Source organism: Seriola lalandi, unplaced genomic scaffold (genome assembly GCF_002814215.2).
Source record: "Seriola lalandi dorsalis isolate HSWRI2012SDOR001 ecotype SW California unplaced genomic scaffold, Sedor1 jcf7180002054567, whole genome shotgun sequence".
NCBI lineage: Eukaryota > Metazoa > Chordata > Actinopteri > Carangiformes > Carangidae > Seriola > Seriola lalandi.
In genome coordinates, this window is record NW_019525120.1 from 118,792 (window position 1) to 135,240 (window position 16,449).

The window sequence follows — 16,449 nt, forward strand, 5'->3', positions numbered from 1 at the left end:
CTATTCAAAAACTATGTAAAAGTTAAATTAATCTGATGGCATGGAGTGATACAGCATTTCTGAAGTGTTCAGAGTGGAATTAACACTCATGATTTGCATTTGGGTGCAGATATCATTCCTGTGCCAGTTCATAGCCAGTTAATAAAGATGTGTTTTTACAATCTGACTGCAATAATAGTATATCATATTGCAGTATACGGAAACTTCATGTTCATTATAGCCAAACCACTCTGCAGGAAGTTTATTTTAATGATTGAATATGGAACACAACACAGACCTCCGACTACTGGCGCCAACAAAGCTAAACTCCTTCCACACATAGTGATTTCAGAGTCAACTTAAGGAAAAAGAGATATGGGTTGGAAAGATGCAGGTAAGCAGATGAGATGCAGATGAATAGAAATAAACATGGAAATGGACAGAGGGGATGGGGATGAGGAAGAAAAGAGAGTGTGGGGCTCTGACACATCTTCAGCTTGGTAAGAAACGTGTTCTGGACAATGCATTTAATTTTGTAGTGTCATCAAAGTCCCTACACACCCTGAGTCCATCCACACAGATTCTCTTGTTAGTACACTGAATTGACAAACTTCACTCAATTCCCAGATAAACTATAATAATCCTTATTTAATATTTGCTCTCCAGCCAGCCTCACCTGACTAGAAGTACAGTATAATCAGCCAGGGTAACTGAAAACACTGGTGTGGGTGTGCATAACCTGTAAGAAAGATTGAAAAAGTTTGAGGCAGATCACCTAAACACATTTACAATACAGGGACAATAACATATTGTATTCTGAACACCATCTAGTATGGTTAGCAACAGTTGATTTAAGTGAAAAGAGTTTCTCAGCGTAAAGGTTTGTATTCAGGTTCTCTTTTGTCCTTAGTTTGTGCTATAGGTGAATGGTCACTGTGCTATACTATATTTTTTATCCAGTGTTTTGTTGCCATTTACACCAGAATTTATGTTGTTTTTAAATTGTATTTATATCAGCAGATGTTCAGGAACAAGACTCTACAGTCATGCTACTGGCTCTGTGAGGCTGTACTGAGGCACAACGGTGCTTTGAGCATGCTGAAGTTAAGTAGGTACATATTAATCATATTTACCATGTTCACCAGCTTAGTTTAGCATGTGCGCATGCTAACGATAAATAATTATCACTAAACTCAATCTATGGCTGAGTTTTTCCAAGTATTTACTCATAAAACAAAGTGTTGGACAAATTGAAATTTTAACCTGGTTATGGCAGTTAATCATTTATTCACTTTGCATGCATTTCTGCTACTCTCTATGTAACTGTATTGCTCTAAGAATACCACATGCTTGGTGTTCAGACTTCCTCCGCGTATCCATGAGAAGGAGCCCCCGGGACTGATGTCTGGTCTGACCTGAGGTGACCATAAAGGGTGATGTTGATGTTGCATTTGACTCTGTCTAGGGTCTGCTGGTTTTCCATTGGATGACTCTTATATAAGCAACAGAGGGCCAGTCATGTGTGATAACGTTTTCTTGCTGGAATACTATAAATAGTGAAATCTACTTCTGAGAGGCATATCCTTCTGCCTCCTGTAAGATATTGTCTCCATATTGTACAACATATGTTTTAATCTTCAACAAGTCAGTGTTTTGTTTGTTATTTCATGTGTTATTATATGTTAGTTAGACAAGTTACCATGGAGACTTCAGGTACTGGAGTAAATGTAAATAGGGGTTGGTCTTAGCTCAGACCTGTGAGGAGATCAATGTTTTTATATTAGCAATGGATCAAATTCATGTGTGTGATGTAAAAGTGGTAGCTGGCAGATAACTTATCTGCCCAGTGCCAAACACTAGACTGAGTTAGCGACTAGCTGGTGAACATAGCAGAGACTGTAGCAGCTAGAAAGCCAGATATTTTTTTTGGAGTTCTTCAGTGGAGACCACCAGTGCACAAAGAAGATTGAATATTGGACTTAAGTAGCTAGAACCACCACTCAAAGGGAATTCTTATGTTGCTCCATCTCTGCCATGTATGTAAAAAGGCAGCATGTTCAATAAAATAACTTCATAAGATGAAAACTTGTCAGGACTTTGTTTTAAGATTGTTCTTCTGCCACCAAAAAATGTTTCATTATCTAAATTATTTAGATACAATAACTTACAGGAAGTCGTCTCTTTTTCTTAACACTGACAACTAACATGAAAGCTATGATGAATCTTGCATTTGATTTCAATTAAATCATACAATCTATGAGCTTGTTTTTGTTTGTGTGTGTATGTGTGTTTGACCAAATATGAAAAATATGGAGATTGCTTTTTGGCATTGAAACCATGGCAGCTCCCTGTCAAAGGGACAGTTTCATCATATTTAGTGACCACCAGTGAGATTTTCTCTCAGGCCTGACTGTTCACTTCAGATTAGATACTGAACACACAGTATGATTCAAAAAGAACCATAGAGGTAATTGTAGCTCTTTTCTGCTCGCAAGCCCCTCACCGGAGAGGAAAAGTGTATAAAAGGCGTGCTGTCCTGCACCAATATGAATTGTCTCAGTTTGTTTTTCACATTATTTCAGCTTTTTTTTGCCTCCAGGTTTCCTGTCAGGATACGGTCTGAGAAAAGACAATGAACATCATAATACAAAGTGGGCAACATGACTGATTGTCTGATCTGATCATCTAAGGAAGGAACTGGGACATAACATTCATGTTGTGTCTTTCATTTATAAGTTCAATTCACATTTATGAGTTAATTAATGTGTTGAATTTCAATGAAATGGGCATAAACTGCAGGACGGAGTACTGCACCAGCACATCCTCTGTAAATACTGATACAGATATATCCACCTCAAAATACATCTAATCTCCAACTGTACGTACATGTACAAATACACAATCCTGCAGACAACAGTCCCATCACACGTCCATATATCTTATTCACAGGTTCAGAAGAAATGGTAAAAACTGAGTGGGAGAGGTGAAAACAGAGTAAACACAGGGAAAGACAATACACTGGACTTTAAAACTTTCACTGTCACAATTTAACCACAGTAAAAGCATAAGCACAAAGCGAGAGAGAGCAGGCATATGGGAAAGGTATAAAGACTGGACAACACAAAGACAAACCTGGCGGCAGAGAGAGAACAGGATGTGTCCTCGCTGCCCCGAAAAATTCTCAACAAAAGCAAAATAGAAAATTAAAGGCAATGATACCTCTTCTGACAAAATCAAAACAATGCCTCTTGGGAGAGAAAACCTCCCCAGAGACTGCTAAATATATCAGCACACGATAGAACCAAAGGAAAAACCATTTGAGAAACACTTGAAAGCTGTTATTGGTCTTCTCATCAACATTTACCTGTTTGTTTCCATTTTCAAGACTCCCCATTTGACTGTAATGGTTTTGTTATACTGTTCAGTTAAACATTGAGATACACACAAATACACAACCAGGAACATTTTGTGATACAAGGTGCCAATATCATTCAAATTAGAGTTAGGTGTGGGTAATTACTTTGTTGATTTCACAGCATAGTTCGATCAATTTAAAACTAAAGATGACAACTGGAGAAAAAGATAAGATACTTAATATGATAGATTGAGATAACACAAGCCTCACTGGACCAATCAAATTATAGCCATATTTATAGCCAAACATAAAAGAAAAGTATATAAGCCACTGGACTGCAAAAACTTCAATAAACTCTGGTGCTGAACCAATGACAAAGTGGCAGTGATAATACCATCTGGGCACAGTGGGTGTCCAAAAATTGAGAAAGATGTGAAGTAAATTCAGACTGGCTGACCACAACTTGGCCCTTGAGACTGGTTGTCACAGAAAAACCTGGTAACCCTGAGAAAACACAGTGTCAGTTCTAGGGAGAAAGAGTAACACTTTAGACTGTATGAAGACATAATGACCAACTTCTTTGCCAAGAAAAAACTCAAAAACCAAGAACATTCAACAAACTCTCAGGCAAAACAAAATGTAATATTTACATGAAGAAAATTGCCATAAATAAAACATGTCAGCGCCTATGGTTGAAGATTGGAGCCATTACTTATGCAGAAGTTAATTATACCAAAGTGTGAAAATACTCAACTACAAAAAAAAGTTTTCTTAAAGAAAAAGTAGAGAAACTATTAGCAACACTTCCTGGCAGATCCTCCCAAACTCTGTCACACTGGATAGGAAACGTCTGTAAACATCTTCAGGTCTCTCCACAGATGCTCTATGGTGTTTAAATGTGGTGCTTAAGTCTGGGCTGAGCCATCAAGGACAGTCAGAGCCATTCCAACCTCGTCTTGGCTATTTGCTTTGGGTCGTCGTCGTGTTGAAAGGTGAACTGTCGCCCCAGTTTCATGTGCATTCCTTTCCTGAATTCTGACCAGTCACCCTGTCCCTGCTGCCGCCAAGACTTTTGTCTATGAAAGATTTCAGTTTTTGAATTTTCAATAAATTTGAAAAAAATAAATTTTGACAAACATGTTTTTATTATGGGTTGAGTGTCAACTGATTCAATTCAATTTTATTTGCATAGCGCCAAATCATAACAGACATTATCTCAATGCCAGACCAGGAACAGCTGTATATACTGTTTATTGTTCATTTTTGATTAAAATCTATACTATACAGTAAAACTAAAGAATGACCTCTCTCAAATACTGAATTAAGACTAAATTATTATATAACATACTGTATGACCAGAAATACCTATACAAATACCTCAAAATTGTACTTAAGTACAGGACTTGAGGAAATCTGCGTAGCACAGTACTTATCTGATCTCCTTATAAATTCCTCTTTTGGATTTTCATATCTTATACTGTATGTCTTCAAAGTTTTCACCATAATCATTATTCAACAACAAACTTTTTCTTCATATTATCATCTATATTGACTTTTTTGTAAAGATTTCCTTGCAACGATTTGTTTTTCTTTCAATAATGTAAGCTTGTAATGTGCCGACTATTTGTTGTATTTTTTCCCCCCTTATTCTGAATCATTATACTTGAAATACTGTAGGCTACTTCATTCAATTATGAGCATGCCAATAAAGCAATTTTGAATTTGAGAGTGAGACAGAGAGAGATGGTCAATGAGTGAAAGCAAGACGAAGAGGAAGAGAGATCAGAAGAAGAGAAGGAGAGTAAATTAATTCGACTTGAAGCTTTGGAAATACTGTTTATGCAACATTGGCGCCCAAAGCATGTGGAATTGTTGCAATGAAATTAAATTGAGGGAGATAAAAGAGCAGTAGAGACTTGGACATAAGAAGGAGAAAAACAGGGAGCAAAGAATTGAGGATTTAAATATGGGCACCTATGACTGCTTCATCAACATGTAGGCTTGTTCCCTGTCAGGCCAATAAAGCACATCCTATTGAATATGGAGAGAGAGAGAGAGAGAGAGAGAGAGAGAGAGAGAGAGAGAGAGAGAGATGTTCTGGCTTTCATCAGTCACATCTCGCTGTGGGAGGGGGATTGAAGCGGCTGCCTCGGAGCTCTCCGGTAACAGAGACAGTGGACGACACTGACTCACACTGCCGATCCACACACAGCACATTTAAGTCTCTACCTGACCCGCAACCTGACAAGCCGACTGGAGGAAGAAGATGAAGATATAAAGGAACTTTCCTCTGGTTTTTGGGGCTGTTTACGATCCGCTCTTGACAGCATATTTCTCTTAGATTCGGGCATCAAATAAAGTCAGTATGCATGTCATTGAATCATAAACACCAGATGGCGGTGAGTTGAAATATCACTGAAACACATCTGAGTGTTGTTGGTACGGGACAAGGTGTTTTCCCGACCTCTTTCATAAAAACTGCGGACGAGACAACTTCGTTTTTGCCCACCGGTGGCGGACCTTTTATTTTCGTCCTCAATTTTGTCAAACATCATCCGACCCCCTACTCCTCCTCCTCCTCCTCCTTCACCACCTCTCCTCCTCCTCTTCCTCCAACCGTCTTTACTCGACAATACAGCCACCGAGGAGACAAGACTACAGCCTGCCTGCCAGCGGCCAAAGGGAATCAAATTAACAATTTAGTCAATAGCAGCACAGGACTGGACGTTCACAAGGATGCTACTCCAGCACAGACACTACTAGACGGTCCAAACAGCCGCTGCCAATATGTTTAAGCGAGGTAAGAGGAAGAGAAATTCACTTGTTTTTGTTGCTGGTGATGGGGAGCGCGTGTGGCTGGGCTGTTTATTGGTGTGTGTGTGTGTGTGTGTGTGTGTGTGTGTGTGTGTGTGTGTGTGTGTGTGTGTGTGTGAGTTGGTACAAATTCTTGGAGTGCTTTTTTTTTTAGCCTATTTAAAGATTTTGGCTAAATGGAGTCTCAGAGGAGCCTCTCGGCGCTTCCTTAACAACTTACCAGCCGTCCTTTACCCGCTCTGTCGGCCGGTACTGGAAAGGGAATTAAATATTTATCCACTTCATGTAAAAAATATTCTTAAAATAGCGAACCGCTGCCGCACTGCAGTTTGTAGGACTTGCCTGCGAGAGGATGGTTGGTGCTGTTTCTGCGCGCGCGAGTGTGCGCGAGGGAGAGGAACAGAAAGAGAGCGCATGAGATGGAGACCGTTGGAAAAAAGTTAAAAATTGCGCCTTTTGTTATAAAACTTTCATCTGTTTGGGCACTCTGTGCGAGCGCGCACTACAGCCAATGAGTGCGCGTTCGTGTTGGTGTGTGGTTAAAGTGGCTACGACAGAATGAGGCGGCCAGCCTACAGACAGCAGGATGTTCTGACTTCACTCTGCACTCAGGGAGAGGGTGGCTCTGCCGCCGGGACCGCGAGCCCAGAGAGGACAACAACTGGCAGGCACGCGCCTAGCACCTTGGTGTTTACGCTTCACACTGACACGCGGCTATTCTGTGGTGAGAAAAGGTATTAGGTTTTACCACAGTGACCTTGCTTGTGTATGTGTTGACAGGGAAGCTCCAGTCCCTCACACTGCCTCCTTTCGCTGTATGCATGCGCACATGAACGTGCACGTGTGTGACAAAGAGGAGGTCCAGTTAACATCACTTTCAACAAATCCTTAAAAAACTGGTGCTCCATTTTTTAAAATACCACCCATTCAGTTATAATTTAAATTGATGCAAAATATGAAAGTACACACATATGCACACACAGACATTTTAAAGAGAAGTATTTGTGGAGTGGTGACTCATCTGCCAATCCCCCTCCCCTCCCCCTCATAATAGAAAAACATTCTTTAATAGAGACACTGGAAGTCTGTCATTTGTCATTTCAATGCAGCCCAACGCAGAGGAGGGAAACAACTCGCACACATCCATGCACATCATTATCTATTAGCTCACTTGGTTGGCCCAAGTCAGGGCACAAGCTGGGCGATCTCCTCATTAAGGGTGGGACCTAATGGGCTTGACAGAGGGCTGATTAGTGCTGTCATTGTGTGTGTGCGTGTATGACAGAGAAAAAGAGAGACAGAGAGAGCTTGCTGGCTAGAGGGAGACAAGCTTTAATTTTAATCTCCCTGTAATTTCAGATGGAGAGCACCCACCCACAAAGAAACACACACACACGCACACACACGCGCACGCACACGCAGTGGTGATGGCTGATGCGCTGCTTTGTATCTCCTCCTACAAATATGTGACTGTCAGTAACAATAATAAAATTCAGAGTAATTGTGCAGTCTGCCTCAGATACAGTTATCTATGTCTGTCACCTTTACCCACAGTATCTTTCTGTGGTGGGATAAAAACAAAAGAGAGAGAGTGAGGAGAAGGAGGATAAGTGTTTTTGTGTAATGAAAACTCCCTCTCTCTTTCTCTCCTTGTCCGTCGCTCGGTCTTTCTCTATCTCTCTGCTTGGCCAGCTCCTGCTGCCAGCCTCAGTCTGAGAGGAGAGAGGCCTGGCAGGCTGATTGGCTGCTAGCTGGCTGGTTTGGGAGGCTGCCGAAGCTTTGTTTCCCAGCTTGTTTGAAGCTGGATTTGTTTCCCTTACTTGCCTCTGTCTCCCACTTTTCAGTTGTCTCTCTATTTATCTAGGTTTTTTTTTTTATGGTCACATACACACAGACCCTGTTTGAACAAAAACATGTACAACCTTAAGACTAGTTAAGAAAATGAAAGCTCTTTTATTAGGAACAACATAAATGGAAGGCCCTCCTATTATTGAGTTCCATTTGGATTTTTGTTTCCAACCAGGCCCGTAAATAACAACTATTTTTATTATTGATTAATTTGGCTACTATTTTCTCAATTGATCACTTTGTGTATAAAATGTAAGAAAATTGTCAAAAATGTCCATTAAAATGCACATTAATGGGCATATAACCATAATTCCTAAAGCCCCAAAATGGAAATCTGATTTTGCTGCTCATCTGACCAACAGTCCAAAACCAAAAAATATTCACTTCACTATCACGTTACCAAGAAAAGAATCAAATGCTCTCGTAGCAAATATTTGGCATTTGAGGGAAACAATAATTTGATTAATTGATTAATCATTTCAGATCTATTTTCTGCATATCCTATCATATTACAGTTCAAACATATTTACTTATCAATATTCATAGATTATTAATTTACACTATTCTATTGCTACATGTGAATTTAACAAGGAAGTTCTTAATCAATAAAAGCCAGGCTTATTCTGATACTGTTTTTGCCAAAGCTAAGCACTATTCATCTAGTTTTTTTTCTTCCTTTTGGAAAATTGCAAATTTAATTTAGCTTTTTTTCATACACAATTACACTCATAAATTACAAGTAACCCCATGATTTCCTTCAGAAAACACAGTCATTCAGTGCAAGGTGCAAAGGAACTGATCAGGAGTCAGGATGAAGTGTTGTGTGTTAGTGTGGATGACTTTAAAAGTAAACATGTGAATGAAGTTTCACAGTCCTGACAGCAGTGGATCAGACAAACTAATCAACCGTAATTGATCAATACAAAGAACTCTCTTATCATCATTCCACCCATCATTCTTCTTTCAGTCACGGCTACACAATCTGATGTCAATGTGGCGTACTAGGTTAGAATAAAATACATAGTAAAATGCTGATGATGGCAGCCTTTTGAGGCATTCTGAGGGGAATCCTGAGACTATTTGTCAATGAGCAAACTGCTATCCTCTGGAGCTCAGGTGTGTTAGGTGTGTTAGGTATGTTTGTGTGTTTAAGAAATATCTGTGACTAAAAACCTGAGATAAGAGCATGCAAACACTTGACGACTGGGCTGCAGATGTACATTTTTGTTGGTGTTTAAACTGGAGTGAGAAATAAATACAGGGATTTTGTTGAATTCATTTTGAGCTAAAGTCATGACATTGAAATGTGTAGTTTGGTCCACAAAGAGCTGTGCTGTGTCAAGGATTTCATAAAATGGAACAGAAATTAAAAAACTAAAATTAAACTTGTCCATAATATCCCTTCACAATAAATTCTGACTGATACATTTAAACACTTACAAAGTGTGACACTGCAAAGCCCCCCCCCCCAGACAAAAGTCAGACATATGTGCCCCCTATTCAACTCTTATATTGTTTTATATTTTGGCAAACTGGCACCATTAAAATTATACCGAATTAGCTGTCAATAGTTGGTGATTGCATCATACCACATGGATGTACAGAAAATTATCACTGGCCTAGTTTAATGCGAAAGAAAACCTAAAAATGTGACAATTTTCAGGCAAGTTCTGGCAAGCTAAAATAAGGATTTTCTTGTATATGATTTCTAATCAGATTTATCCACAACGGGCATCAGAGATAATGATATCCTCGGGAAGTGTAAGCCACACTGAATCCAAAAATACGATATGTCGCGTCTATGTGTTCAGATTTGACGGAGTTATGTCTCAGAGAAGCGGTACAAAGGAGTACAGAGTGCGGGTTTGATGAGATCGTTTGACATTTTGGGAGAATAATGTCACACTTTTGAAAAATTACTGCTCCTATTTCTTGAGTCGTGAACTTGAGCTTCTAAAGGCACAACATGGTCTCTTCTGCTCTTATCATTACTACTTAATGTGATTTCATCCACTCGCTTTCGGTCTTGGTTCCTCCAAAGAATGTACTGTAATCCACAAAAATTTGCAGTAACTGAACTAGTGAAAATGTTCTGTGATATTACCTTCATTCATGATAATCTATAACCAACTTCAACTTTGTACTGAAATCCTCTGATCAATATCAATATATGATGGTAAAATTGCAAGTCACTGTTCATTCAGACTATAGCCTCAACCTCGCTCGAGGGCCAATGGCCTTCTCTGGGCCTAAATGTGAATCAAGTCTGGCCTTATTATCAAACTTTCCAGCAGTAGTATGGAGTTCCTGCTCAACTTGGACCTAAACAAATGAGAAGTCTGTCCTCATTCAACCCAAAACATTTTTAGTACATGCTGTGTGTTCATGCAGAAACATGGACCTGTATGTAATTCAAAGCAATAAGTCATTCATGCTAATTAGGTTGAAATAATTTATCATCTCCAAACCTGCATAGGTTCTCATAGCATGAATTTCATTTCATCTATTTTTTAAAATGTGTACAGTCATCAGATACAGTGTATTAGCATAGACTGTAAATGATGGCATGGCGACAAAGACTAATGTCACATCCTTTCTCCCTCTGATCAGACAGTTGCATTGGCACACATGCATTTTGCCTGCAGGTCATTGTCAAGTCTACAGTCAAACAATTAGCGGTTGCTGTTACTCTTTTCTGTTGCCATGTCTGTCTATGTGTGTGTGTGTGTGTGTGCGTGCGTGCGTGCGTGCGTGCGTGCGTGCGTGCGTGCGTGCGTGCGTGCGTGCGAGTGTGCATGTGTGTGCGCGTGTTTACAAGCATCTATGATAGCCTTGGTGGATGATAATAACATATGGATTAGTGACAAAATGTTTATTCGGGTCGTGAAGCACCAAATGGTGGGGTAATTGAGTGCTGAGATTGATCCAAATTTGCTCTTGCAGCACTGACATCCTGAGGCAGTGGCCAGATTTTACAGATTAGGCAGAGGGACACAATATAGGGAGCGTGATTCTTCTTGCAGATTCTGTGGATATATCATATTAGAGAACTAAATCATCTTGGGATGTGATGACTGGAGTCAAATTCATATGATAATCAATTACATCTCTAAAGCAAGTCACAGCAGAGAACAGGATGAAACGCATCACCACACACACACACACACACGCACACACACACATGAACACACAGCCACACACGGTGAGCGTCCGTGCGATGGCTGTGAATATCAATGACCTTTGCAACCGCTCCTCCTGCCTGATCTCAAGGTCACTCAGACTCCTTTCTTCTGCTGCTTCTGAGCTCGGCGAGGTCTGCCTGCTGAATTCTGCTTTATCCTTAAGTTGCACAACAATTTTCTGGAATGTGCATAGCATCTGCAATCAATGCACTGTGTATAAATAAGTTAAAATAATTACAGGGACTCATAGTTTACAAGCTCCCAGCCTATAAACTGGTGAACTCTCACAAACACAATGCAAAAAAAAACAAAAAAAGAAAAAGAAACACTTAATGAGCAAGGATTGTTTTGATGCTAAATAAACAAACACAGAGTGCAACAAATTATGCTGTACAGAGCATGAAATGGCCCTGCAGTGTTTTATTCCAACTTTCTTGCCAAACAAAGCTCTATCACACATTTATCTTTATGTACAAACATACTGTTTTGCACTTTCAATATTTTTCTCCAGGTTACAGAGCATGTTAATGGAGCCAGCCATAGCAAAGGAAACATTACTTGGCACTACTTTTACATTGTTCATTTTGCTGTGCTGGCCTTATGGTTTTTAACACTTTTTTGGTCTGAACAAAGTGGAAATGGTTTATGCCTCAGTTCCCTCTAATTAGACTCATACTGCTTGTTTAATTGCAGCTGCAGTAAAGTTGTTGCTGAAGTGTTCGTAAATATGGTGCACTAATTTGCTTATGAATCTCTGTGGTTCACCTTGAGAGCCTGCTGCACACACAGCAGGAAGGTCCTGTGTGAATAGAGTGCCCAATCAAATCAGACATTACTCCTCATCAGGAGCCCCGTGGAGACCTCTGATTGTAGGTTCACTTAGCAAAAGCTTGGGCTAGTTGTGCACGTACTGTGTATGTGGAGGAGGAGAGGAGAGATGCATGGGTGTGTCTGCATGCATGAGTGTGAGAAAGTTTTTGGATGAAAGTGATACAAGTGTGTGATCACGTAGCAGGAAAACACAGTGATCAGAAGGACTTTGTGTGTGTGTGTGTGTGTGTGTGTGTGTGTGTGTGTGTGTCAGGAATCATGGTAAATGCCAGAGCTGGAGGACTAGAAGAGCTGTACCAAACAGATGCTGATGCAGACATGCAGAAAGACAGGAAAGCTAGTGTGAGACAGACAGAAAGATGACACAGGAAGAAGATAAGTGATTCTTTGGAAACAGACTTCACCTGGAGGATAAGAGAGATAGAGCCAGTGGCGAGTGAAAAGATATTTTGTTTTGGGTGTGGGTGTGTGTGTGTGTGTGTGTGTTGGCCCAAGAACTTAGTTTTTTGTTTGACGAACTAGTCACTTGCAGCAGCATCCAAGTGACTGGGCCACCATCATTTGTTAATGTTGGCATGTCTTATCTTAGAAACCATAACCTTAAAATGTTTCCAGCAGATTTCTGAGATAGAGATGAGAAGATGGATATCATTCTCTTTGTATTAAGTACAGAGGTAGAGTAGCTTAGCTTAGCATTAAAACTGGAGACAGGGGGAAGCATCTATCCTGCTCTGTCTAAAAAGTTCAAAAATACCCCTACCAACACCTCTAAAGTTTAGTAAATAACAGGTGGTGTCTTGTTTTTTTGACATGTACATATATAGAAATGTAAAAATAACAATGTGTGACTACATGAGTACATTTTTGAGCTGTTTTTCAATAAATGGCAGTCTCTCCATTCAGCCATAATGCCTGTTGCCAGACTGATGAGCACACTCTCTGCTCAGGCACAATGATACCAAACCTCTCCGTGATGACGAGTCACTGCACCCAGCTTTTGTTTGCCAAGAAATAGATCCAACATGTAACACCCCCTAAAGGCACACATTGTAATTGCGACATTTCTCATCATGAATGTTAAACAAACGAGATGCAGCATGCCAAGTTAGTGAGCTTTAGAGTTGATGTAAGCACAGAAAACGACCAGCTGTGCACTTAACCATGTTGATATATTCACCTCATCCTCAGAGAGAAAGCCCGTTTTCTAAAATGTTGAAATATTCCTCTAATCTGAAGCCATTCATATCAACCTGAGCGTAATTGTCAACTAACTGCCACTAACCTTAAAGTCCCATATTTAGTCATAGTTGCTGAGGTATTAGTCAAAAACTGGTGGCTGTGTTACCGATGAACACACACCAGACAGCACATTTCTTAACACATTGACAAGAAAAAAAAAGAAAAAGAAAGAAAATTCAAATCCTTTGTGTCTAACTCCCATGAAGGATATATCTCCTCTATCCCCCCCCCCCCTCAAATCTTCTCTCCTCCCATGTCTTCTCCTCTGTAGCTGGTTCGCTCTGTACCTGTTGAATAATTGATAGCTGTTTTGGTTTCCGATAAGGCATTTTGGGGTCCACAGCTCTCAGCAGTAAAGGCTTGCTGCTTTCCCAACGGCAGATCACACGGCTCAGTCCATCCTTTCACTCCCTCTCTCTTGCCTTTCTTCACTCCGCCTCCCTCTTTTATTTAAATCTTGTCTTCTTCTAATCCACACGCCAGTTATTCTTATATGTGCCACTCACATTCCCTGCAACATGTTTGCATGCATGCAGTCTATTGTAGCCAACAGCTCCCATTCCAGGTTTTCTTCTAGATAAGCTCTTGATATCCATCTTCTTGTCCTGATTACAAACAGCCCTGCAAACATAAATAAATGGAATATGCTGGATATTACCATGGAAACAGAACTTGCAGAGACAGAAAAATAAGTAATAAGTAAGTGGGATAAGGTATTTAACATTTCTACATACACTGTCTCGTACTGCAGCAGCCATGATATCACATGCAGGTTGATACACGGGATCTGAGTCAGGATCTGTGATTCTCCCCCGGTGTAGATAGGGAGGTAGACAAAATACCAGAAACACTCCATGAGGGAGACTCTCTCGTTTGAAGTGGCTGAGTCATCATTGCAAACACGTCCATAACGGATGGTCAAATAGGTTGCGAGGCAGTTAGCAGCATTTCCCAACATATTGCATTTCTGTCCTTTATATCCCTGTTTGTCATTCCTCAGAGATGAGACAATATCTTGAAACTGTCCTCGTGGGAAGATAAGGGTTGGGGTAAGGATCACAAAATGCGTTTTGAAGGAAACGTAATTGCAACAGGATTACTAAACGTTTTCTACATACGTAATGAGGATTTGTTTTTAATTTTTACGCATTTGGCGAGCCGCAAATACATCGATAGTGAACATATTAGTAAAATCTTCATTGACAACATATTTGTTTTCCATCCAAAATATCTGCACTTGCAGTACAATATCTACTTGTAGTGACTTCAGCATTATTTAACTCTTTTATGGGTATGTTTAGATGCTCACAGCAACTCATAGGTTAAGGTTTGAAAAAGACTGTCGTCTGGTTTGAAACAGAGGAAGTTCACGGTGACTTCAGACACAATGTGTTTATTTACATTTAAGAAAAAACTTCTTCTTTTCCTAACCTTAACCAAAGTGCTTCTGCTGCCTTAACCTGACCAAACCCAGGTCCCTGGTGTGACAGCACTGTACACCTGCCATCCACCCCAACCAGAGCATGACATTCCTTATCATGAATGTGACCTTGCAAGGAGAAGGTCGGGGTGGATGGCTGCGTCACCACTGGGAGACTGCTGATCATTTCCAGTCTCCTAACAACAGATAATGTTTTGTTACAGTGATCAGCGAGTTTGATGATGTCCTGTCCAATCGGGTTTCAGATCAGAAAAAGCTTTTATGAGTCTTAGCGGGAGGCAATGATGATGTGTTTTGTCATCGACTTTGAAGGACTCATTGATGTGCAGCAGTGCTATTTTTGACTGATGGACCTACACTTTGGACTACAGATCATTTTGCCTTTTCTCGTTTTGCATTGTAAATGTCTTCTATCAAAATTTGGATGCCCAGACATCTCTCATAGTTAACACATGCTTCACACTGACATCCAGCCTCATGTGATCCATTCATATTGAAGCAGTGTTTGTACTTTAGTTACTTCATAGTTAAAAGTCATTTTTCATTCATTATTCATGTTGTGTTGTCTACCCCCTGTAACAAATCTCAAATGGAGCACTTGACTATCCCAAAATGTATTGTTGTTTTAATATGCATGTCCAGAAACTGCCTTACAACCTTTTTTTTTTTTTTCCCATTTGTTCCCTTGGCTTCTGAGGCTTTCTGCTTTTCTGTCTCTCTCCCCCTCGTCCTGCTACGTCCGTGTAGTAAAGTGTTTAGAGCCTGTATTGGCTGTTACCCAGCATGTGGGGAATTGAAGGAGATGGGTTAAAGAGGGAGAAGAGTTCATCAAACCCAGGACAACAAGTCAATTCCTCCTGATTTACCACATCAATCCCCATCTGTCCCACAGTGTTTCTACACAAACACACACAGACACACACACACACACACACACACCAAAACATTGTGTGTCTGCACATATATAATCACTCAAACAGACACATGCAGACAGACTCACGGACTTACTCTCCCTCTCTCTCTGTACTGCAGTATAGACAGACAGGAGCGGCAGCAGTAGCAAGTCTTACATAACTACATCACTGCATTAACGAGCCCATCTGCCTCTGACTGGTGCTTACACTTACAGTTACAGCTCTGTTAAAATGATACACTCTTAACACAAGTGCACAAAATATAAGATCACCTCAACTGTCCTCATAAGCAGACAGTGGCTTCCTTATTGTTTTTCTCTATTGAACACACTGAGATAAGATTTCATGTTTCTGTGGCCTTCATATAAATAAAAAGAAAATGTTGTTTTAGAGTTTAACTTTAAAGTTAGACTCAAGGTAAAATATCAATGGCATAGACTGTAGATGCTTTCCATGTCGTCTGTGCACTAGTAGCTCAAATGTGTACGTTTTAGGGCTTCAATTAACAATGATTTCAGTTTAATTTGAGGATTATGTTCTCGATTCATAATTTTGTCTATAAAATGTAAAAATTATATGTTATAATTTCCCAAAGTCCATGGTGGAGTTTACTGTCACAAGGATCTAATGCTCTCATTTTGAGAAGCTGAAATCAAACGTTTGGCGTTCCTGCTTAAAAAATGACCAAAACGATCAACTGATGATCGAAATAGTTGCTGATTAATTTATTGTTTCTTTTGTAACTTAGAAATTTAAGCAATTAAAAGACATCATGTTGGGCTCTGAGAACTTACCTTCCTTCATAGCACCCATAACCTCTGTTAGAGTTCTTACTTTTTTGTAAGA

At 40.0% G+C, this 16,449-nt stretch overlaps 1 protein-coding gene across 1 annotated transcript in view; it reads left to right on the forward strand.

Annotated features, from left to right (window-relative positions):
• Nucleotides 1-5,495: 5,495 nt before the first annotated feature.
• rtn4rl1a (reticulon 4 receptor-like 1a) overlaps nucleotides 5,496-16,449 on the forward strand; it is an 81,399-nt gene continuing 70,445 nt past the window's right edge. The window contains exon 1 of the mRNA XM_023416572.2: nucleotides 5,496-6,134. Within this exon, the coding sequence (XP_023272340.1) occupies nucleotides 6,122-6,134 (13 nt within the window). The 5' untranslated portion in view covers nucleotides 5,496-6,121. The remainder of the gene's footprint in view (nucleotides 6,135-16,449) is intronic.